General features: G+C 34.4%; 3 protein-coding genes across 4 annotated transcripts; all 3 read left to right on the forward strand.

Moving 5' to 3' along the window:
- The first annotated feature begins 648 nt into the window (after positions 1-648).
- Positions 649-5,865, forward strand: LOC110897763 (spermine synthase). Its single transcript, XM_022144495.2, has 11 exons — positions 649-782; positions 2,583-2,791; positions 2,905-2,949; positions 3,247-3,323; positions 3,408-3,530; positions 3,605-3,709; positions 3,802-3,874; positions 4,654-4,725; positions 4,813-5,008; positions 5,093-5,222; positions 5,679-5,865. Exons 2-11 carry the CDS (start codon positions 2,614-2,616, stop codon positions 5,736-5,738), a joined length of 1,059 nt encoding a protein of 352 aa, XP_022000187.1. The 5' UTR covers positions 649-782; positions 2,583-2,613; the 3' UTR covers positions 5,739-5,865.
- Positions 5,866-8,639: 2,774 nt separating this feature from the next.
- On the forward strand, positions 8,640-14,630 carry LOC110897764 (probable protein phosphatase 2C 76). 2 transcript variants are annotated; one of them, XM_022144497.2, is made up of 10 exons: positions 8,640-8,884; positions 9,780-9,945; positions 10,010-10,088; positions 10,987-11,114; positions 11,859-11,957; positions 12,096-12,254; positions 12,349-12,435; positions 12,793-12,884; positions 13,371-13,445; positions 14,110-14,630. In XM_022144497.2, exons 2-10 carry the CDS (start codon positions 9,831-9,833, stop codon positions 14,476-14,478), a joined length of 1,203 nt encoding a protein of 400 aa, XP_022000189.1. In that variant the 5' UTR covers positions 8,640-8,884; positions 9,780-9,830; the 3' UTR covers positions 14,479-14,630. The 2 variants fall into 2 exon arrangements, with proteins under 2 accessions (XP_022000189.1, XP_022000188.1); XM_022144496.2 differs by having other exon boundaries at positions 9,780-10,088.
- Positions 14,631-16,033: 1,403 nt separating this feature from the next.
- LOC118485446 lies at positions 16,034-20,142 on the forward strand. The gene is made up of 2 exons (XM_035981572.1): positions 16,034-16,176; positions 17,961-20,142. The coding sequence occupies exon 2, from the start codon at positions 18,052-18,054 to the stop codon at positions 19,918-19,920; it is 1,869 nt and encodes a 622-aa protein (XP_035837465.1). The 5' UTR covers positions 16,034-16,176; positions 17,961-18,051; the 3' UTR covers positions 19,921-20,142.
- Positions 20,143-23,487: the final 3,345 nt, after the last annotated feature.

Below are 23,487 nucleotides of genomic sequence, written 5' to 3' on the forward strand. Positions count from 1 at the left end.
GACATTAAACATATCCAATAAACTCCATCTAACGTAAATTATACTCACGACCACGTGTTAACTCTTTTCTAATAAAGATTGTTTGATTCTACATAAATTGTGTGCCAAATGGGCACACGTGCTCGTTTTTAATCCATCCACACATTACAATCTTCTTAATGAAATGTCAAATTTTGTTGAGAAAAAAAAAATAATTTAAGCAACTATCCATGACAAATTTCTTATTTTCAACCTGGATTTTCCAACTTTTCAAAAACACAGACTAAATCAAACATTATTTGCCGTTCAAAAAAAAAAAAAAAATCAAACATTATTTATTGCCTAATATAATATAATTTCATTGGTCAATACAATCCAACCTTTCAAAAACACACAGACTAAATCAAATATTATTTATTGCCTGATATAATATAATTTCATTGGTCAATCAATTCAAGATATATTATATTATTAAAAAACCAAAACAAAAACAATAAAAGAATCTAGAAAATGAATTAAAAAAACCAAAACCAAAACAAAAACAATAAAAGAATCTAGAAAGAAAAATGAAACGTGTACACGTGACAATCCAAGGGACCTATCAGTCATTTCACAATCATTCCGTTTCCATTAATACTCACTCATGCGTGCATCGTGTTCCACAATCTTCTTCCTTCCTTCCTTCGTCTCCACACCAAAACCCCAACACCCCCTTTTCACTGTTATTTGCGTCAAATCGAATATCGATTATCATACACACACACACACACACACATTTTTCACAACTTATCTTATCCCCACAGGTACGATTTCACCTTCGATTTCGCTTAATTTCCACGCGTTTCATTTACTTTTTCACTTTTCGATCCAATGTTTAGGGTTTTGTTCCTATTTTTTTTGTTTTATCGTAATGCTTAGATCTTTAGTTCTAGTTATTTTTTTTTTGTGTAATCCCTAAATGTTTTATTTGTAGCTTTAACTGTACGCAGTTTGTAAATGATGCCTTTTTTTGGTGCAAATCTATTGTGATATTCTGGTGATTTAATTGTATACATGTGGGTTTCTAGTTTAGGTGTGATTTCACACGTTTTGTAACGGTTTGTTGTGATTGTACTTGTATTTTGGTATCAGTTTAATGATTTTTGGCCAATTTTTTTTTTTTTTTTATGAAATATATGTTGATTTTAGGCTAACAAGTAACAACAACCCTGCATGTGTGAAAAGGTGGGGACTTTAGTGACAGAATTTGATAAAGGAACATAAAGGGTGTAATGTGGGTATCAATTGATGAATTGAATAAATTCTTTCTGTTTTTTATGAGTTTATGTTAGTGAGATCTTTTATGATTTTAGGCGAATAATCCTGCATGTGCGAAAAAGCGGGGTCTTTATAAAGAAACATAGAGCATAATGTGAACAAGTATTTTGGTATCAATTGATGAAATGAATAATTTACGTCCATTGTTTGTTTAGCTTGTTTTGTCACCCTAATGGTTAGAGTCAAGGGCATAGCCTTGTGGGGGCGGGAGGGGGCGGCCGACCCCCGAACTTTTCGCTCAGTAGTGGAGAGTATGTAGTTTTCGTATAAAATTTTTTGGGTATATACGTTTTTGAGCCCCGGTTTTATAGAAATTTTTGGTATATACGTCTTCGACCCCCCGGTCGGAAATCTCAAGCTTCGCCACTGGTTAGAGTATTAGTTGTTGTGCTTACTAATCCCTAGGAACTTTTAGATATTAGTTGTTTTTTTTAAGAGATGTTTGATATGTAGCTTGAATGCTACGCGATTTATAATGATGCTTTTTTGGTGGAAATCTATTGTGATATTATGTCAATTTAAGTGCCTTTCTCACTTTTTTTTAATTGCATACACATGTTACCAGTTTAGGCGTAATTTCGCACCTTTTGTAATTATTTGCCCTGATTGTACTTCCATTTTGGTATCAATTTGATAATTTCCTGCCAAATTTATATGAATTTACAAGAAATGTTATGATAAGGAAACCCTGCATGTGCGGAAAAGGGGACATATTTTGATAAGGAAACATAGAAAGAGCATAATGTGAACAACTGTTTGGGTATCACTTGATGAAATGTATAATTTATGTCCATTTTTTGTGAATTTATCTTAGAGATCTTTATTGATTTTAGGCGAATAACCCTGCATGTGCGAAAAGGCGGGGTCTTTACTCTTTAGTGACAGAATTTGATAAAGAAACATAGAAAGAGCATAATGTGAACTACTATTTTGGTATCAGTAGATGAATTGAATAATTACCATCCATTTTTTTATGAATTTACTTTTAAGAAATCTTTAGGCGAACAACCCTGCATGTGCGAAAAGGCCGGGACTTTAATGACAGAACTTTACAAGGGAACATAGAGCATAATATGAACAACTAAAGACTTAAGTAGCATAAATAACAATAGGGAAATAGTTCATAACAGGGGAATTGTTTTCTTGTGGTTTGAATCATAAAGAAGGTGACGTTCTATAGATGAGATTGATGATTGATGTCTATATTGGTTTATTTGTTTCATATTCATGTTATATTATCAGTTTAAGGCACGGTCTTTGTAATGAATTTGTTTTATTGTGGTTAGAGGCTGGAGCTGGAGAATAAAAAGAAAGTATATGGAGGGAGACGCCGGAAGAGATTTGGGATGCCAGAAGACTATGGATGGGAAGGCGAATGAGGATATCCCTTCTTGTTGCCTGAAAGCACGGGCCTTTGCTCCTGATCCTGAGCTTCAAGCCAACTGTCACGCGACAGTTGTTTCTGGATGGTTCTCTGAAAGTCGCTCTTCTTCGGGTCATTTTCTTTCTTTTTACGCTTCGTTGCATACCTTTTTAATTTCATTTCATGTTAAAGTGATCGTTTCATATGTTGACCCTCTTCCATTGTTGTTATGTTCTTAACTGCAGATGATGTGGCCAAGCGAATGTACTTTAACAACCCCATGTGGCCAGGTATGTAGACTTGAGCTTTATTGTTTGAAAAAAAAATGTTGCATTTAAAGCCCTAAGCCGTTTATATTGTTCTTCTGTTTCAATATTAAATTGTCGATCCTAGAACGTTTATGCTATTCTGAAACAAACACTTGACATGACATGCAGATTAAGGAATGTTTTTTTTTTGCTGATTTGTCAGATGTCTTAAATACCCTTCCTTAAAATACGAATGGAGAAATACCGTGAACTGAAATAAATATCATCATTCTATAGGAAATGATTAGCTTAGGCTAATTAGTATATTTTCTTGTGCAGGAGAAGCACATTCATTGGCTGTTGAAAAGATTTTGTTCAAGGAGAAATCAGAGTATCAAGAGGTCCTTGTTTTCGAGGTATGTCATTTCACGCATACATGATAGATGCATACATACATGCATATATATATATATATACTTGATTGTTTATTTGATATGCAGTCTACAACATACGGAAAGGTGCTTGTTCTTGACGGCATTCTTCAGCTTAGTGAGAAAGATGAATGCGCCTATCAGGAGATGATAGCCCATCTTCCTCTTTGTTCCATCAAATCACCCAAAAATGCAAGTATAATTTTCTGTTTCTCTTTTATAAGATTTATTGCGCTGAAAAATAATTATATATTCTGTATCTATAGGTTCTGGTGGTTGGTGGTGGTGATGGTGGAGTCTTGAGGGAAATTTCTCGTCACAGCTCTGTAGAATTAATTGATATATGTGAAATAGATAAAATGGTTATAGATGTACGTGTCGAAAACCATATTCTGTTTGTGTATTAAGTTTTATTTCGAGTTTAATATTATGAATGCTCATTATGTAATTTCTTTTTTCATAGGTTAGTAAGAAGTTCTTCCCTGAGTTAGCTGTTGGCTTCGAAGATTCTCGTGTTCATCTCCATGTTGGTGATGGTAATATTTGATTTTCATACTTTTTTACGCCAAAAACGTTTTTTCATTTATGTGCCTATGTCACCGTATTTATTTTTGCATTTTGCGTTACCCTTAATTATAAATTTATAATAAATATTATTAAAGAACAAATTGGGTTACTATAGTGTCCGTCACATTGGAGGTACAATATCTTTTTTTTTTTACTTTGAAACCTTAACTTTCAGTTTTCACACTTGTACCACCTTAACTTTCTAAAAGCTTTATGAAATGTCATTTTGGCCCCTCAAGTTTTAAGTGCTTATTTGTAATATATGTACATGTCAGTATAAATTCAAGTTGGTTTACGTTTCGGCATAAATTTTGCCGGGTCAAATATTATACGTTTTCGCACATATTTTTATGTATGTTTTTAGTTGGTCTACGTCATGATGTAAATGCTGATTGGAAACGAGGCGGGTTAAATATAATATTTTTAATTAGACGGTATAAATTCGAGTTACTTTACCTTTCGATGCTGCCTCAACACGGTACCACCCTTTAACTTAAAAAAGGCTATTTTCTTACGTTTCGACGTGCTATTTTTTAGTAAATAAGTTGGCTCAAATATAAAACGTTTTCATGCTTATTTTTATGTATGTTTTTAGTTGGTCTATGATTTGACGTAAACTTTGTTTGGAAACTAGCTGGGTCAGATATAATACGTTTTCATTAGACGATATAAATTCATGTTACTTTACATTTCGAAACCACCGCAACGCCCGGGAGAAATTTACTAGTTTTTTATATAATTTGAACAGCTGTTGAGTTTATACGGAATGTACCTGAAGGGAAGTATGATGCTATTATTGTTGATTCTTCTGATCCTGTGGGTATGTTCTTAGCTCCATACTTATTCTGTTTTCGCAAATCTAAATATGTTAATATTATACATGGATGTATATATATGTTTTTCGCAGGCCCTGCTCAAGAGCTTGTGGAACAGCCTTTCTTCGAGATGTTAGCAAGAGCGTTAAGGCCAGGTGGCGTTCTTTGTAACATGGCGGAGAGCATGTGGCTGCACACTCATCTTATTCAGGATATGATATCCGTTTGCCAGAAAATATTCAAAGGGTCTGTTCATTACGCATGGACAAGTGTCCCCACATACCCGAGGTACGATTGCTTTCATTTCCGATTCGTTTACACGTTAGTTTTTTTTAAGGCTTTCGGTTTGATGACCGTTTGTTTATTATGCAGTGGTGTTATTGGATTTATACTGTGCTCAACGGAGGGTCCGCCTGTTGATTTTCGGAACCCTGTTAACCCTATTGAGAAGCTAGAGGGAGCTCTTGACCATCAACGAGAACTCAAGTTCTACAACTCCCAGGTGACTTGTTACTTGTTTAGAACCGAACTTGACCTGTTATCCAGCCCATAGTTGTCAATAGCGAGCGTATCGATCACTATAGCGCACTACGTAGCGTATAGGTCTGGGCTCGCTATTAGGGTTGTAGCGAAAGATAGCGATAATAGCGACGTTTTTTATAAATAACAATTAAATATAGTTGGATTTTAGGTTTTTTTAAATATACATGTAAAATAGCATATATATCAGGGTATTTTGATATGATATACGTAACTACATATAAAAAATTTAAATTTATTTTTCTAGTGTAACGCTATTTATAAAATAGCCATCCACTATTTATCGCTATGTAGCATATAGGTACCTTATCGCTATTTGTCGTTATTTGCCATTAACAACTATGATCCAGCCCGCTCATTTTACGATCGTAAAAATTATATTCTTCTGATTACTTGTTGTGCTCAAATCTTGTGACAGATGCATAAAGCTGCCTTTGCATTGCCACCATTTGTGAGGAAGGAGGTGAAATGTCTTTGAGATTCATGTGTGATTTGTGTGTCATACTATGATATTTTAAATAATGTTGGATTTTGACAAGATTTTGCTATCTATTATTTGGAATATTGTTTATGGTTGAAAAAGAATGACAAGTGTTGTTTTTTAACTTTCTTTTTGTCGGTTTAGTTTTGCTTTAGTGAATAAAGTAACAATTATAGCAAAGCATGAATGGGGATTGGTATCATGTCATAATGAAAGTGGATCATTTTTGTATAAGAAATTAGAAATGAACTAGAATTACGACCCGCCGCAATGCGGCGGGGATTCTTTAGTTATAACTAAATCGATTTATGATGCGCACGTTATGTTGAACCTGTCAAACGGGAAAAAATAAACGAAACGTAAAAACGTTAAACTAAAGACGCACGTTGCGATGTGTTAAGTCACAAAATTTAGAACGAAGCATAAAACGAAAAATTTGCGGAAAACAAAAGCTATAAAGGACCAAAGCTGAAAGTAAAAAAAAAGTTGTGAGGATAGATTGCAAAAAATAAAAAGTTTTGTGTTAAAAGTAAAAAAAAAACAAATAGTTTTGGGTTAAAAGTAATTTATGAAATACTTTTGGGTGAAAAGTAAAAAAATCATTTTTTTTAAAAAAAAACCCCAAAAGCGAACGTTTTAACAACCATATGCATAACCATTTTTTGTTTGAAAAACCCCTAAAGCCAAGATTACCACACATAAGTAAAAAAAATCAAAGTGGTTCAATTGCAAAAGATGAAAACTTTTGAATTAGAAGTAAAAAATCAAATTAATCAAAGAGGTTAAATCGTATAAGATAGAAACTTTTGAATTAGAAGGGAAAAATTAAATTAATCAAAAGAGTTAAATTACCAAAGATTAAAACTTTAAACTTAAATTATCAAAGATTAAAAGTTTAGGGTTAAAAAGGAAACAAATATTAAACTTAAAACTTAAATTGTTAGAGATTAAAAGTTGAAGGTTAAAAAGGAAAATTCTAATTTTTTTTTTGAAAAACTCCCTAAACATATATTACAACACATATATGCATATTGAGCTTGCTTCTTTATAAGAATAAAATAAAATTGGATGGAAACACGTGTACTAAATCCAGTGGTTTCAAATGGGTTGAACGAACATCAGTGTTGCATTCAGCTTTTGGAGTCACATTGGTCCTTTTTGTTGTGGTCCATTTAGCTGGCTGGTGGCTCAGAAGAACAGTGTCATGTTAAGCAGACAGCAAGTACACATATTGGGCTGGACTGGGCTAATCAAACTCACATCAGGCATAGTTAGTTAGTTAACCATGGTTCTTGCCTTCAAGCTGCCAATTTTCAGTTATTTTTAAAGGAGTTGATTTTTGTTAAGTTTTATCGCTAAGACTATGTGTGGAGGTGAATGTGTAAATTGTAAGAAAAAAAAATGCGTTAGCAGGCGTTATGTAGGGGCGGAGGGTTTTACATTTCATACTCAAGAACATGTGTTAGAGAGGTGAAATGTGAAATGTAGTACTAGGTTGAGGTGGTTCTATATGATAGGGTTATATGTTCTTCAATATTAAAAAAAAAAACAAACCAATTATGACCCCAAGCCCGAGAAGATCACCGCTTTCTCATGAACTACAACTTGTTCATGTTTTTTTATGCGCAAATTCATAACTATTAGCTTGGAGTCATCATCAACTTTTATGCGTAAATTCATAACTATTCGCTTGGAGTCGTCATCAACATATATAGTAGACTCTTGTTCATCAAATGCCAAGACAACCATACTCATGTGCCGGTAATGACTCAATTTGGGATATTGATTCCTATTTTTTAACAGACAACGCTGGATAGACCAAGCCCACCATCTCCAGTTCCGGGGAAAAACTCGCCGCCCGAAGGCCCACTATGGTAAAACCCAGTTGGGATCAGATTCGAACTTGAGACCTGTGGCTTTCAACCCCTAATCTTCACTTCCCGTCCAATGCCAGTTGAGCCACAGCTCATTGGCGGTATTGATTTCTATTCATTGTTGGATCTACATACCCGAGAGCCAACATATGGTAAGATTGTCATTGATATATGATCCTTAAGGTTATATCCTAAGCAATTACTCTAACTACATGTTTAAATCGATTTTAACTAATCATAAGAAGTTAAAATGATAAAATGAAATGAATCATTATAATTAAATAATATATGTTTTATGGAGTAACATAAATAGTCATATAGAAATGTATGTATAAATGTATCCATAGCCCTGGTTACATCATATAACAATATTATCATTGACACTATGAACCTAAAGGGTCACACGCTAAGTAAAATGATAATATAGAATGAATCATTACTTAGTTAACATATGTTTCATGGAGTAACATAAAATATACAAAATATAAATTTAAATAAATGTTTATTTATATATAATATCAACTGAGTTTATTTCTTATAGTGGCGCAACCTTTTTCATTTTGTTTGTATAATAGTCCACCAATAAAAAAACATAACATAGTTAAGTTTCTTCCGAACTACAAATTGATGTTTTAGGACTTTGATCAGAACGAGGATACAAATTGATTAATGTAAAATTTACCTCGAAACAGTTCTCCAAACGACGCAAACGATGCTTTAATTCTGGTGTCTAAACTTCCAATTAACAAAAATCAAGCCGTTTGAAGCACCGTTTCGTGGTAAGTTTTACATCAATCGACTCGTATTCTTATCTGATCAAAAGCCTTAAAATATCGGTTTGTAGTTTGAAAAAAAACTTAACTCTGATAAGTTATTTTTAACGACAAACCATTATACATTATACAAATAAAATGAAAAACGTTGGCCGACGGTAATAAACTCGGTTAAGATCCATGGAAATGTAGAAAGACCCGGACCCGAATAGAGTGGAGACATAGAGTGTGCCACATGGCAGACCTATTCGGTGACAGACCTCACTGCCACTGCTACACTCCACCACACCACTACTACCCATACATCACATAATAATATTATTATTATTACTATTATCAATAAAACACCCAAATTCATCCCCAATTCCATTCTAGGGTTTCAGATTCTCTCTGATCTTGCATCTGCATCTCAGATTCCGATCCTGCTTTTTCTTCCGCCACAATCATGCTGCTAGATCTCCACTTTCCGCTCCCGATCACTCTGAATTAGCCTAACGTAAGTCTTCTTATACTCAGATTTAGATTCAGATTCAGATTCAGGTAATCAGATCACTTGTTCCTTGCTGTTTTAGATTTCATATGTTTACGATCGATTTATCGGTTTTGTTACTTTAGATTTGTACTCGATGTGAATTTGTAGTGTTTTTTTGACTGTGATTTGATATGTTGATTTGAAAATGGAGATCGATTGATTATCGGAAGATTTAGTTGTGAAATTTGTTCATGATTGAGTATTTTTGAGTTTGAACAGTCACATTATTGTTTGGATATTCAATGATGTATGATTAGGTTTTGGTGTGCTGTTGTTGTTGATTTATTGGTTTTAGTTTTAGCATCTGGTGCTGGTAATACTTTATGGTAGGTTTTTGGACACAATAAGCTGTATATGAGCAACAATATTCTAACACATTATCTATGCAGTTAATGCGGTAAAGTATCGGTTTTTGAGATATAGGTTATCTCAGTGAGATAACGGTAATTTTAATATCATGCAGAATCTATGTATATAGCAATTTAACACTAATAATTCAGTGATATATTGGTTATATCACTCAAATTTTAATATCATGCAGAATCTATGTATATAGCAATTTAACACTAATAATTCAGTGATATATTGGTTATATCGGTCAAATATCGGTCTATATGGCCCATAATATCGGTACCGATATTTTACTAGGGGACCGATCTATCACCGATGTTAACTGCATAGCACATTATGCCTCTAAATTGCAAGATAATTATATATATAATCCATAGAAAATAAGTTACATTACATTACATTGCATGAGTTGTTTGTTGAAAACTTGTTGGTGCACACAAATACACTCTTGTTATTTGGAATATGATAGGTTTGTGATGTTTTAGCACTTTCCTTTTTGTTTTTTAAGGTTAAGAGGTTTGGTGATAAGGACACACCGGCTTGTGGACTCTTAAATGGTATGCAGCAGTTATCTAAAGACGGTGATTCTGCAAGCTGGGAAGTATATTCAGAAAGTCACGAGAGGGTTGGGGCAGTTTGCGAGTTTAAGAAGAAGTCCGAAGACGATTTCTGCAGTAAGGTTTTCCTCTGATCGAATATTTCCATCCTTTCGGAAAATGATGGTGGATACTGGTGCAGCGACAAACCGTGGTATGGCTACGAACAATTCACCAGAGAAGCTTGATGATGGCGGCTATGCAAGTGGAGGTTGGAAGAGGTGATTTTTCTTGTTTGTTATTTGCTACTTCGCGGTTTATTCTTATTTCGATTTTAATGTTGGGCACTATACTAATGTTCATATAGCACACACCATGTAGTTCTATTAATCCCTTGTTAAACCTATAAATGATTCTGTGCATGAATACGTGAAAACGGAAGAGCTATACACCAAAGGAAGGATTATCGTTTCCGTTCATTTTTCTTTCTCAGTTAGAAGGCTAATTTATATTCAATAGTTGAACGTCATCATGAGTGTATATATCATGACTTGGTCTCATGTTTTTTCACACAAGCAGTTCTATTACCAACATTGTGAAGTAACTGTTTGATTCTAGTATTGACGTGCTCTGCCTTAAGTGAAAACGTGGATATCATGTTCCTAAGTTAGCTAGCCTAACAAATCTCTCTTTTCTGGTAATGTCTTCTAAGATATCAAAAGACTTTTAAGTAATGTATCAATACCATTTATTAACATATATCTCCTCCCCCATTAATTCACTCTTTCACTTCGTTTATTGACTACTTTACTTTTTCGCAAGAATGTCTTTCTTTCGTTACTTTTTTTCCGCAAGGATACAGTTGAGTCATTACATATCACGTGAGAGTGGTATTCTTTAGTATATGAAAAAATATATATAAATATTTTTTTGTATAACACAAGCGATAAAAACTATATATCAATTTATCAGAGCATATCTTTTTCTAGTTTTTCTTTTGAAGTGCTGACTGATTGTTTAGATTGTTTCAGTCTTCAAACAAGAAAGTACTATCTTATAAATGAAAACCATGCCTGTTAAATATTTATTTTCTAATGCTTCTAATATATTCTTGTGTTTAATATGCTTGTGATTGCAACCATTTGCTTACACGTCTTCGTCGTGGCTTCTTATTGACAGTGAAGACGGAAAATTGAGCTGTGGGTATTCAAGTTTCAGAGGTAAAAGAGCTAGCATGGAGGATTTCTATGACGTCAAGACATGCAAGATAAATGGGCAGACAGTCTGCCTATTTGGGATATTTGATGGTTATATTCGTTCTCTCCAATTTTTACAATAAGATCTGCCATCATCATTTTCTTTATTGTTCTGGTTTTATTTCATTAAAATTTCTATAAAAGGCAGAAAAATATGCTATATAGTGTATACCAAAAGTCATGGAATCACCATTCGTATTCTGTACTTGAGCTATGTGATTTATCATTTCCTTTTAAGTACTCGAATCATCAATTATTATTCATGCTCAAGAACGTGCTTCTTTAATCTTAAGGATCATCAATCTTGACACTTTGTTTTTTCGTCATGATCATGCACATGTTTTCATCCACGTGCATCAATAGTTGGAATCATGTAAACGAAAAAACGGTTTAGGTAATGATGTTCTGACATGACACATGTTTTTAAATTAAAGCGTTGCTTCAAAACACATTCACATGAGCCAACATGACGTGGACGGAATTCTGCTTATGCTACAACATGTATCTACTTTTCAAATGGTTCTGTTCTCAAAATGGAAACTAAATGATGAGCATGCATCAATGACTTTTTTCACGTATCATTAATGTGATAATTAGCTATACCTAAATTGAAAAAAAAGCATTTTGAGACGATCATGGAAAATAATCCCCAATGTACTTAAATGCAAATTAGTATATTTTGCAGACGTGAAATAAATATTAATATAATTAGGGTACTTAATTTAGTGAAGGCTTTTTGTTGTTTACCCCCAAATACTAAATTGCACATTGTTCTTTTCTTTATTTCTTGCATAGGTCATGGTGGTTCACGTGCAGCCGAGTATCTGAAGGAAAATCTTTTTAAGAACCTCATGAATCATCCTGAATTTTTGACAAACACCAGATTGGCCATAAGTGAGTTCTTATCACAACTTACTATTTTTTATTTATTTTATAATGTAGCACTAGTAGATACCCTGTTCGTAACATACGTATAACTGATTTATTTTTAATGTAAATAGAACTGACCCACACAATTGAATGTATTCACAGGCGAGACTTATCAACAAACGGACTCAGATTTTTTGGAGTCTGGAAAGGATACATTCCGTGATGATGGTTCTACCGCTTCAACAGCAGTTTTGGTCGGTAATCATTTGTATGTTGCTAATGTTGGAGATTCTAGGACCGTCATATCAAAGGCAGGCAAAGGTAATTTGACTAATTTCCAGATTTTTGTTGTGTACTTTTCCAATGAGCTTGATGTTACACTTATGTTAATGTAAGAATTTTATTCGATCGGCAGCTATCCCTCTCTCTGAGGATCACAAACCAAATAGAAGTGATGAGAGGAAAAGAATTGAAAATGCTGGTGGAGTTGTGATGTGGGCAGGTGAGTTGGCAATGTTGTTAATAAACACTGATTACTATTTCATGGGTAACTAGTGGGATACACCCGTGCTACGCGGCGGTGGTACCGACGTTCGGTCGGTATCGGTCCTGTCGTTTCGTCACATGTACAATATCGGCTGCAACTTAAAAAAACACGTTATACACGCGCTACGCAGCGGCGGTACCGTCTCGGGACCTGTATAATACACGTTGAAACTTAAAAAAAAAACGTTATACCCGCGCTACGCGACGGCGATACCGATGTTCGGTCGGTGTCGGTCTGGTCCGTTTCATTAATATATCTCCATTCTATCTCCATGTTCAAAATTAATATATCTTCGCTTTGTGAGCTTTCTAGGTACTTGGAGGGTTGGAGGTGTTTTAGCAATGTCACGTGCTTTTGGGAACCGTATGCTGAAGCAATTTGTTGTGGCGGAGCCTGAAATCCAGGTAATATTTATTATTTTGTATTAATATAGGACGACCTAAATGTAAACTGCTAAACTATAACCACATTCTTTTTTTTAGTTAAATATGTGTTTTACGCGTGTTCATTTGGATAATAGTATTATAGTACATGATGTGCCTTTTGGGAATATCCGTTTAAATTGTAACGTTTACTTTTTAAGGAAGTTTTCATGTTAAGTAACTTATTTTTCAATCATTGTTGCAAAATAAATTGATGTGGTTGAGGCGCATTCTCGAGATCTTTTCGTTTTGTTTTAAGTGAACTACTCAAGTCTGAAGGCCATCTTAGATATTTTATTTATTTAAGGAATATTCAAGCAATTTTCAGACATGGTTTGATGGAAAAGATCATTGGATAAATGAAGAAGTAAAAACTGGTTTTAATTCTTGATGGCCTACTGTTCAAAAAACAAAATAAAAGCCGGTTTATCTTGCTGCTTCGTTTTTCAATCTTCATTTTTTTTTCAGGAACTAGAACTTGACGAAGAGTTTGAATTGCTTGTTCTCGCAAGTGACGGTCTGTGGGATGTTGTACCTAACGAGGTATATCATCTATGTCATACTGCTCGTTAACCTGAGTGTCTTTATTCATTCACCAAAAACCCTTTCAATCTCGCGTCATGTACTTAGTTGCATAAATTAAATTTAGATTTAAGGATTACTTTCATATATACCCTTACAAACTTGAAAATTTTCATATAATACCCAACAAAGACTAAAAGTATCATATATGCCCTTTACAAAGTAGTTAAAATATCAAATATACCCACTTTATTAAAAACAATCTAATAAATGATCATTTTACCCTTATTTTTTTTAACTTCAAGTTTTCATATATGCTCATCTTTTAACTTCATATTTTTATATAACACATCATAAGTTTAAATTTATTTTTACCCATTTTTTTTCATAAACCATAGTATTCTTCATATATAATATTTAAGCTAAATAAATTAAGCTAGAAATGAGTAAATATAATATTTGAAGTTAAAGGTCATATATTAGATCTCAAAGTTTTAGCAAAATAAGGGTAATATTGTTATTTAGTAAATTGATTTTAAGGAATCGGGTATATATGATATTTCAACTACTTTGTAAGAGTATATATATGATATTTCTAACTTTGCAAGTTTGTAGGGGTATATATGAAATTGCCCCTAAATTTAATTGATCCATCATATTGTAATTTTATTTGTCCCTTTTCTAGGATGCTGTCTCACTAGCACTGTTGGAAGAAGAACCCGAGTCGGCTGCTAGAAAGTTGACCGAGACGGCTTTTAGCCGCGGAAGTGCTGATAATATCACCTGCATTGTAGTCAGGCTTTACCATGAGTTAGAAACTAAACCACAACCCGAAACCCAAACCCAGTCTGACACTGAAATGGAACCGCAAGCCCAGATCGATCCCAAAACCGAACCCAAAACAGAAACTGAGGCAGAAACCAAAACGGAAGCCCAAACTGAGACTGAACCAGAAGCTACAAGCAAAGCCCAAACCGAGACTGAACCAGAAGCTAGAACCGGACCCGAAGGCCAAACTGAAACAGTAACCAAGAGTGGTCCAACAGATGGGTGAATATGGATGGTGTTGATAGGGTGTGTTTCTTGTCATATTGTGGTCTTTAAGTGACTGGAGGAGAAAGACTTGGTGTTGAATGTGTAAATTTTCCATCTGCTGGTTTTCATTAATCTTACATTCTTATAATAAAGACAACATTTTCATTTTCATTTATTTGTTCTGAAATCCTGCAAATTGTCAAGTGCTTCTTAAATGTTAAATCAGAACTAGATCTTGATACACATGCTACTATTAGAATATATTATTATGGGCGTACGGGCTTACTTAGGTTGCTATGGTTACTCGTAAATTTCTATATACTTGCTACGGTTACTCGTAAATTTCTATATATTGTATCCTACTTGTTCAATAATAATCATTCAACCTAACTGAGCCCGCTGACCCCTAATAATTTTCCCGTCTGTTTTGTTCAAAATTTTAGGTCGTAGAATTTCAACCTTGGGACCAGACATGGCCCATACTGGTCAACACAGTACAGTTTGTTGGTTTGAACAACTTCTTTATTATTATTATTATTAGTTTTTCTAAATTGGTAGTTTTTGTTAAATTTTTGGTATAATAAAAGACAATTCAAGAAATACATATACCTGTATATATTAAAAATGAAAAAAGTAAAGGTTAAAAGACTGGTTTCAAACATCTAACCGCATATTTTAGGTATATTTTTTATAAAGGAAAGAATATGTTAAAGGTTAAATGATTGGTTTCAAATTTCATACCGTCAGTCAGACTGTTAAATCTGGTTTTTCAAACTATAAGAGATGAACCAAACTGTAATCCAAAAATCCGGTTTTTCAAACTGAAGAGATGAATCAAACTGCAATCGAACCGATTTGGTTTGGTTTAGATGGTATGGTTGATTTCAAAGTTTTATCATCACTACTATTAAATGGTTTAGTAAAGGACAATTGAACAAGGCCAAGATAGCCATAATGGATTGCAAAGAAAGGTATGACATAAACTAAGCTAAAAGGTCCATCAAAATAGGTGGTTTAGTACTTGCATGATATAATCATATAACAAACAAACCAAACATGTACACAAATATGGTATCCCTCTAGTCACACACAATGAAATGAGTAGCAACAAAGCAAGGGGACACCATTTTTCTCAAGTTTAGGCTATCCATTACCAAAATACCATCCCTAAACATTTATCAAAATATAGAATTTTATAAAAAAATTGTAATATTCATAAACTTAAACAGTCTTTCATATCTGAAATAAAATTAACCAGAAATACTAAAACAATAAAATTAAAACTTATAATTACATGTATTTATTTATTTTCATAATGAAAAATTAACGTATAAATCATTAAGACTGTCATACACGCCCCATACGCATACCACATATTATATTTAATAACGTATAAATCATTATTTTAATATTTAAAAGGGTAGTATAGTAATTAGCCAAAAGTAGATTTTATAATAATTTTTCTTGGAATAAGAGCCTAACTCAACCATAGTAAAAAACTAACCATGGTTAAGTTACTTGTGTTAGGGTTAGCCCATCTTCTTTATATTAGTAGACATTTCTAATTTATAAAAGATATTTTCTTTTTTTGTAAGTGATTGTTCTTGAGTCATTCTCTTGAAAGGGGTTTTGACTTTTGACCGCTTTGGTGGGAAAATCACAAGGTCAAACAATAATCAAATCGTTTGTAGATTCAAATTCCTTCGTATATTAACTGGTAATTTACTGTTTTTGTTTCGAATTTCACTTGCATTTTACGAATTTTGAATCTAGGGTTAGGGTTTCGATTTCAGTTACGCTAGGGTTTGGTACTTTTGTGTTAATTGTTAGATTTGTAGTTGTTTTTCATGATAATTTCAGGCGGTTTAGATTCATGATTCGTGTTTGTTAGTTGGATCTCGTTACGTCATGTTTGATCAAAATTTGAATCTGAATTTATGAAAAAAAGTGTATGTTGTAGATAATATTCTCTTTTTGTAGTTTATTTTTATTAGCTTGTGCACATATGCACAAATAGGGTTGCTATAGGCTTAATCTATGGATAATATTTTAACTTGTTAACTTTAGAATGATGGCGGCTTGGGCTGTAAACAAACCGAACGTGCAGCGAACAGTTTGTGAACCGTTCGGCGGGAAGTTCGTTTATGTTTAATAAATGAACGAACATGAACAAAGCTCTCGTTCGTTCAATTGTGTTCGTGAACGTTCCGTAACGTGTTTGTTAACATTTGTTCATGTTTATGAAAGATTTTTGTACCTTTATTTATTTTGTCTAAAGTTTTTATATTCTTTAATTTTTATTTATTTTATTACCCTCACAAGTAAAATAGGAAACCCTTTTCTTACCTTGTTTATGCGCTCCCCTTTCCTTCTTCAATATTCACATTGACGAACACTATCGACCTCCATTACACGATTATGGATTCAAGTTCCAGCGCTCCCTCTGGCATCCACCTCTACCCTCTGTCGCTTTCATCGATTTTATTTGTGTTCGTGAACACATTCAATTTCCTTAATGAACGAACACGAACATAAAATCTCGTTCGGTAAGTGTTCGTGAACACATTTGTTTCCTTAATGAACGAACACGAATAAGGTCTCGTTCGTGTTCGTTCGGTTCGTTTACAACTATAATGGCGGCGCCTTAGTTTTAAAAAAGCGAGAAACACACAAAAGCCACAAGGTCTAAAACCGCACCACTTTCATTTTCGTACCCGAGGCACAAATAATTATATATATAGAGGCCGGTTATTGTACAAAATGTCTTAATGTACGCTTACGCTGCGTACGCGATTCAGTATCAACATGCGACTTTCAATTTTTTTACCCGCAATTTCACTTTTTTTATGTACATGCGATTTTGAGTTTTTTTTGAACATACGATTTCCCTTTTTTTATGTACATGCGATTTTCAGTTTTTTTGAAACATGCGATTTTCATTTTTTTGTAACATAACGTGCGATTTTGCCATCGCGTACGCAGCGTACGTTAAGGCATATTGTACGATATACTTTTTCTATATATATATATTTATATATTTCTTATAGGTTTCTAGCATGTATATTATAATATTGAAATTACATACATGTACAACCTGAAAAGCATACTGTACAACAGCCTGCTGCACACAATATGAAAATAGATGAGGCGCACACCTCAAATGTACTTTTTTGCCAAAAAAAAGTGCCTAAGGTGCGCTTCATGTAAAAATCGCGCCTTATGTAGCCTCAAGTGCGCTTTTTTGAACCCAGGGTGGCACATAGTATAAAAGTACCATTTTAGGGGTTTTAGACGTGTTTTAGGCTTGTTTAGATGTAGTTCAGGCTGTTTTAGGTTGATTCCAGGCTTGTTTAGGGGTTTTAAACATGTTAAAACAATTTCAGTCGATTTTATCATTGTGCCAACTTTTAACACGCGCCTTTATCTCTAAATTTTGTTTATTTTTAACAAACTTTTGCATCATATGATGTTTTTTTTTTCTTGATTTTGGCTCTACTTCAGGTAGTTTGACCGATTACCTCACCAGCTCTACCACAACCAGAACGACTTTTGACTTTTAGCCTTCAATACCTAGAGAGTTACCATTGAACTCATGGAATGCAATAAAGATGAGGCGATTAGGGCAAAAACAATCGCCGAGAAGAAATTATCTAATAAAGATTATGCGGGTTCGAAGAAATTTGTCTTGAAGGCCCAGACCCTATATCCCGGGCTCGATGGTATCTCTCAAATGCTAACTACTCTTGACGTGTATATCGCGTCAGAGAGTAAAGTAGGTGGAGAAATCGATTGGTACGGGGTTCTCGGTGCAAAACCTAACGATGACGATGAAACGATTAAGAAACATTACAGAAAGTTGGCTCTTATGTTACACCCTGATAAAAACAAATCGATAGGCGCAGATGGTGCGTTTAAACTTCTTTCGGAAGCATGGGGTTTGTTGTCTGATAAATCTAAAAGATTAGCTTATAACCAAAAGAGGAATATGACTACGAGAGGGTTTAATGTAAAAGTTCCGACTCAAAGTGGCGGCCCGCCACCAGCCGCTAACGGAGTCCACAATTTTGCAAAACAAGCCCCTACAAAGCCAGTTGTCCGCCCGCCGCCGCCACCTCCGCCAGCTGTTTCTCGTCGTAATGATACGTTTTGGACCATATGTCATGCATGCAAGATGCATTACGAGTATCTTAATTTATATCTCAATCATACCCTTCTTTGTCCCAATTGTCACCAGCCGTTTTTAGCGAAAGAAATGCCGCCACCTTCCAACTATAAGTCAACTGCTCCTAAAACCACTGCTGCAGCTCAAAACACTGGACCGTCGCTCGTGAGAGTTAATACAGACCCGTCTACTGTGTCAAAAGCTGCAAGTGTGATTCAGAAAGTTAACGACAGATTAAAAAGAGAACGTGAAGAATTCTATTCCGGGTGGCCGTCGAAAAAGAGAAAGTCAGATGACGAAAGTCAACCTTCTGGTGTTAGGATTCCGTATCAGATGTCAACGGGAAACGGTGTGCCAGCTGGCACAGGAAGTCTATACGGGGCTTCTATAAAGAATTCGGTAAATAGAACTAGAGAGTTGAATTATTTTGAACTTCGAAACATGTTGACGAAGAAGGCTAGAACTGAGATTTGTAGAAAACTAAAAGAATGGGAGTCTGAGGAAAAGATGAAAGAAAACAACGTAAGTCAAAATAGTCAAACGGAAGACGAGCAGGATGGTGAACAATCAGCGATGAACGTTCCTGATCCCGATTTTCATGAGTTTGATCTCGATCGAACTGAAGATTCGTTTGAAGACAATCAAGTGTGGGCTGCTTATGACGATGATGATGGAATGCCGCGTTTCTACGCGTTAATCCATAAAGTTATTTCGAGAAAACCGTTTAAGGTGAAACTTAGTTGGCTAAACTCCAAAACCACCGCTGAATTTGGGTCATTAAGCTGGTTAGATTGCGGTTTCCGCAAGAGTTTAGGGGAGTTTAGAATCGGGAGGCATGAAGTCAACAAGTCTCTAAATTCATTTTCTCAAAAAGTCGAGTGGAAAAAATCGCCACGCGGGAGCGTATTAATTTTACCAAGAAAAGGGCAGGTGTGGGCCCTTTACAGAAACTGGTCCCGTGATTGGAACGAGAATACTCCAGATGATGTGATTCACAAATACGACATGGTACAAGTTCTTGAAGACTACAACGAAGAACAAGGAGTGCCCGTTAGCCCGCTTATCAAGTATGTGGGATTTCGGACTGTTTTTCATGCGCATACATACGAAACTGAAGTGAAAGTGATCACAAAAGAAGAAATGTTTCGATTCTCACATCAAGTCCCCAAGTACGTTCTGACGGGCTCAGAGGCCCATAATTCTCCAAAAGGTTGTCTTGAGCTTGATCCAGCAGCCACTCCAATGGATCTTATTCTCGAATCAACAGGAAAAACTAACGAGAGTTCACAGCAGAGATGATGATGATGATATGAACATTGATGGTAAGTTTTAGTTAATCTTTTTTTTGGGGTCAGAGTAGTTTATTTATTATGTATGGAGGACTATTTGTGCAAATGTTGGAATGGAGGTTGGGAATTTTTACAGTCTGTGGTATAGAAACAGATTATTAGAAGAAACCCTGTTAAAATGTTTTTATATTGAATCTAAACTAATGAATATTTTTAATATCATTTGCATTTATTGACTATTTGTTAGATGTCTATCTTTTATTTAAAATATTTTAAAATGATTACGCTAATAGAGGTGCACATAATGGGTTTTTTAGAACCGGAACCAGGTCCGGGTCTGGGTTTGGGTTTGGTCAACAAAGTCAACAACCAATTCCGGGTAGGAGCCGGTTCTGGGTACGTTTGGGTTTTTAACCAATTTGGCAGGGTCTTTTTTTGGTTTTGGCCGGTTCGGGTATGGTAGAGGTGGAACTGGGTCTGGAACTGGTAGGGTAGGAACCAGTTCCGAATTAGGGATGTGTCCGGAACCAGGCTTTTTGTGCACCTCGTTGGTTTAACCCAAAACCGTAGCCATAACCAAAATGTCGGTTAAGTGGATAAGTCGGTTTAACCGAAAACCGTAGCCATGTCCGAAATGTCGGAGCGATAATGATAATCAAACCGATCGGGCAAGTTGGTTTGGGTTAATTGGGTATAGAAGCTGGTTCAGTTCGGTCATGGTTCAGTTAACCCATTGAGGGGTTCAAATTGGGGATCTATTGTGCGAGGGGGCTCTCTAGCGTGGACCCGGTTAAGACAACGTATGCTAGACCTCCCGACATTTGCGAATAATTCACACCTTTCAAAAAAAATTGAAAATTATTATTACAATTATTCAACTAAATATGAGGTCAAGATTCCATAAAAAACTAAAACAAATATTTTATTGAGTGATACTATGCTTTGATTCTGTGGTGATCATTGCAGCTTGATGTGAGGCTAATGAATTTTGGCAAGATAGAAATGAGTCCATGTATATGGCATTGCCATTCACAAGTTACACAAGAAACACAAAAACCATTGCATACAAAAACATGCTATATGTATAAAAACATCGCCTAAAAATAAAAATAAGTTTGTTTAGTAAACGAGCCCGAATCCGAGCTTTACTTATCGAGCCTAAGCTTGCTCGTGATCCTAAACGAGCATGTTATTTATGTAATTTTATTTAATGTATTATATATGTGTATTTGTATAATAATTATTAATAAAATTTATGATGAAATAACTAAATTTATAAAAAAGATAACAATTATAATTAATATAGATTAATTAGGAAACAATAAATAAGCCGAGCATGAGCCAAGCTTGAGTTTGAGAAACTACCCACGAGCTAAACTCGAGCTTGAAAAACAAAGCTCAAACTGAGCCAAGCTCTTGCTCGACTCAGCTGGTTTGCTTTTTAACCTTCACTTGTTTGAATCCTTTGCCTTTATGTCACCCCATATTTGCTAATACCAAGATCATACATTTTAGTATTTTACACAACTCAACTTACATGTAAAGATTCCACGAGTTTAGCAATTTAAATAATATTCATAAGTTATTAACAAAACCATGAAATTAAATTTAAAATGTGTATATACAGATGTATTTAGAAAAGGTGTTTATAAACCGTTGAAACTGACCAAACTTCTCAAGCCGAAGCATGTGCCCCAAGTTGAGATCCAAAGAGTTCGGTTCACCATTTAGTTTAGCAAGTGGACCAAACAGGACCAGACAGACATTAAAACTATTAAACCGAAGCAAGTGGTCTGAACCGGATCATAACAGAATATTCGAACAATAAAATTGTAAAACACTCGATTCTATATTTATATGGTTAACTAGCAGCCCAATAAATACTTTCAATTCAAATATCCAACTTTAGTTAACCCACATGAGTAGCCCAATAATTGAGCCCAATTTCAGTTGTTCTCTTTAAGTTGGTTCATATTCTTATTCAACAAAGCTTTTCAATCGCTTGACGTATTAAGTTATGAAATATACATCTCTAAGAGACGTTTAATAATTTCTAGGTTTTATGGTTTACAATATGGTTAACCGGAAGAGAGTAAAACCGAGATTTTATCTTATACGAGCATGATATGTGTATAACGACTCGTCAACCCGACCTGAACCCGACACGAAAAAATCAGGTTTGGGTCGACTAACACGAACCGTTTAAAAAAACGGGCCGGATTCGGTTTGACCCGTTTAAAAACGAGTTGACCCATTAACCTGTTTAACTATTTAGAAAAAAAAATCATTTATGTTTTTGTTTTTTTTTCGTTTCTATTTTACATGGTTGGTTATAATAATGTTAGTTTTAACACATTATATTATTTATTTGTCACACTCATACTCATATCATTAGACATGTTATCGATAACCCGCTTAAACCCAACAACTCTCTTATAAATCGTCAACTTGTGTATGACTCATTTAAAAATCTGGGTTAAACGGGTCGGGTTCGGGTTGACCCGAATTTATATGGGTCAGGTTAGGGTTGAACATTTCAACCCGTCAGCCCGTAACCCATCAAACCGACACAATTGACACCCCTATTAGTACCTCAAAGAAGGGGAACAATCATCCTTTAAGTCGACATCACACATTCATACTCGTTTGTTTCGTGTTTTATGTATGACTCACTATTATCGTAAACTTTTAAATGATGAGATTAAACTATCTTAAAAACAGTTTCACTGATATAGGAAAATAATATTTGTCTCAAAAGTTGAGACAAAATTAGTTTGACGTGTTATTACAGATCTCTATTATTTTTTTTGTAAAAATGTAATCTTGAAAAGTTAGACATCAATAAAGCTCATATTATTTTAAGAATCAAAGCACTACCACCACCAATCATGTATGTTATAGATTGATATGAGATCTTTAAAATTGAAATGGACCAAATTATGAAACTAACTCGTGTTTTAAATTTGTAAATGGTTATAGTGACATGGTATTATAGCCAAGTGATATTTTAAGGGTGAGATAAAGCGTAGGGATCATTAGGTTCTAGGTTCGATTCTCACAAGGGGGTGTTTCCCAGATTTATTGGGTTTCTTCCTAAATTGGTGTATAAGCATTATTGCCAAGTAGAGATGGATATGATTGGGTGGTTCTGCTGGTGGTACGATAATACTCTAACGGTCTGTCAGTGATCCAAATTTTTCTTTAAAAAATATATGACACAACCCATTTTGTGTTATTGGTGTACCCTATTAAGTTTAAAACTATAACAGAGAGAGATATATTTTTCAATGTAAATTAAACAGTAATGAAGTTTCCGACATTTTTTTTTGTTTAGCACACTCATGATTCATATTGTAACCTTGTCATGAAATCATCCATGATAGTTAGAATTATATGACTAAAATGGAAGAATTATGAATGGCCCTCTTTAATAAACTTGGTTGTACTTTAATAGTTCTCTATAAATATTTATGTTAGTTATATACTATTTTCAAAAAGTTTTTACATTTATATAATTAACTTGTTTTAATCGAATTTGGAACATTTCTATCCATGAAACACAGAGTAACGATGAAAC

Source organism: Helianthus annuus, chromosome 13, assembly GCF_002127325.2.
Source record: "Helianthus annuus cultivar XRQ/B chromosome 13, HanXRQr2.0-SUNRISE, whole genome shotgun sequence".
In the NCBI taxonomy this organism is placed as follows: Eukaryota; Viridiplantae; Streptophyta; class Magnoliopsida; order Asterales; family Asteraceae; genus Helianthus; species Helianthus annuus.

What these genes read in the sequence shown, in the direction of transcription:
- LOC110897763 (XM_022144495.2), top strand. Translation starts at nt 2,614, where the DNA reads ATGGAGGGAGACGCCGGAAGAGATTTGGGATGCCAGAAGACTATGGAT. An exon ending in TCATCTCCATGTTGGTGATG is followed by an intron (nt 3,875 to 4,653) that starts GTAATATTTGAT and finishes TAATTTGAACAG; the next exon opens with CTGTTGAGTTTATACGGAAT. An exon ending in TCAAGTTCTACAACTCCCAG is followed by an intron (nt 5,223 to 5,678) that starts GTGACTTGTTAC and finishes ATCTTGTGACAG; the next exon opens with ATGCATAAAGCTGCCTTTGC.
- LOC110897764 (XM_022144496.2), top strand. Translation starts at nt 9,826, where the DNA reads ATGGTATGCAGCAGTTATCTAAAGACGGTGATTCTGCAAGCTGGGAAG. An exon ending in CCTATTTGGGATATTTGATG is followed by an intron (nt 11,115 to 11,858) that starts GTTATATTCGTT and finishes TTTCTTGCATAG; the next exon opens with GTCATGGTGGTTCACGTGCA. An exon ending in TGGAGTTGTGATGTGGGCAG is followed by an intron (nt 12,436 to 12,792) that starts GTGAGTTGGCAA and finishes TGAGCTTTCTAG; the next exon opens with GTACTTGGAGGGTTGGAGGT.
- LOC118485446 (XM_035981572.1), top strand. Translation starts at nt 18,052, where the DNA reads ATGGAATGCAATAAAGATGAGGCGATTAGGGCAAAAACAATCGCCGAG.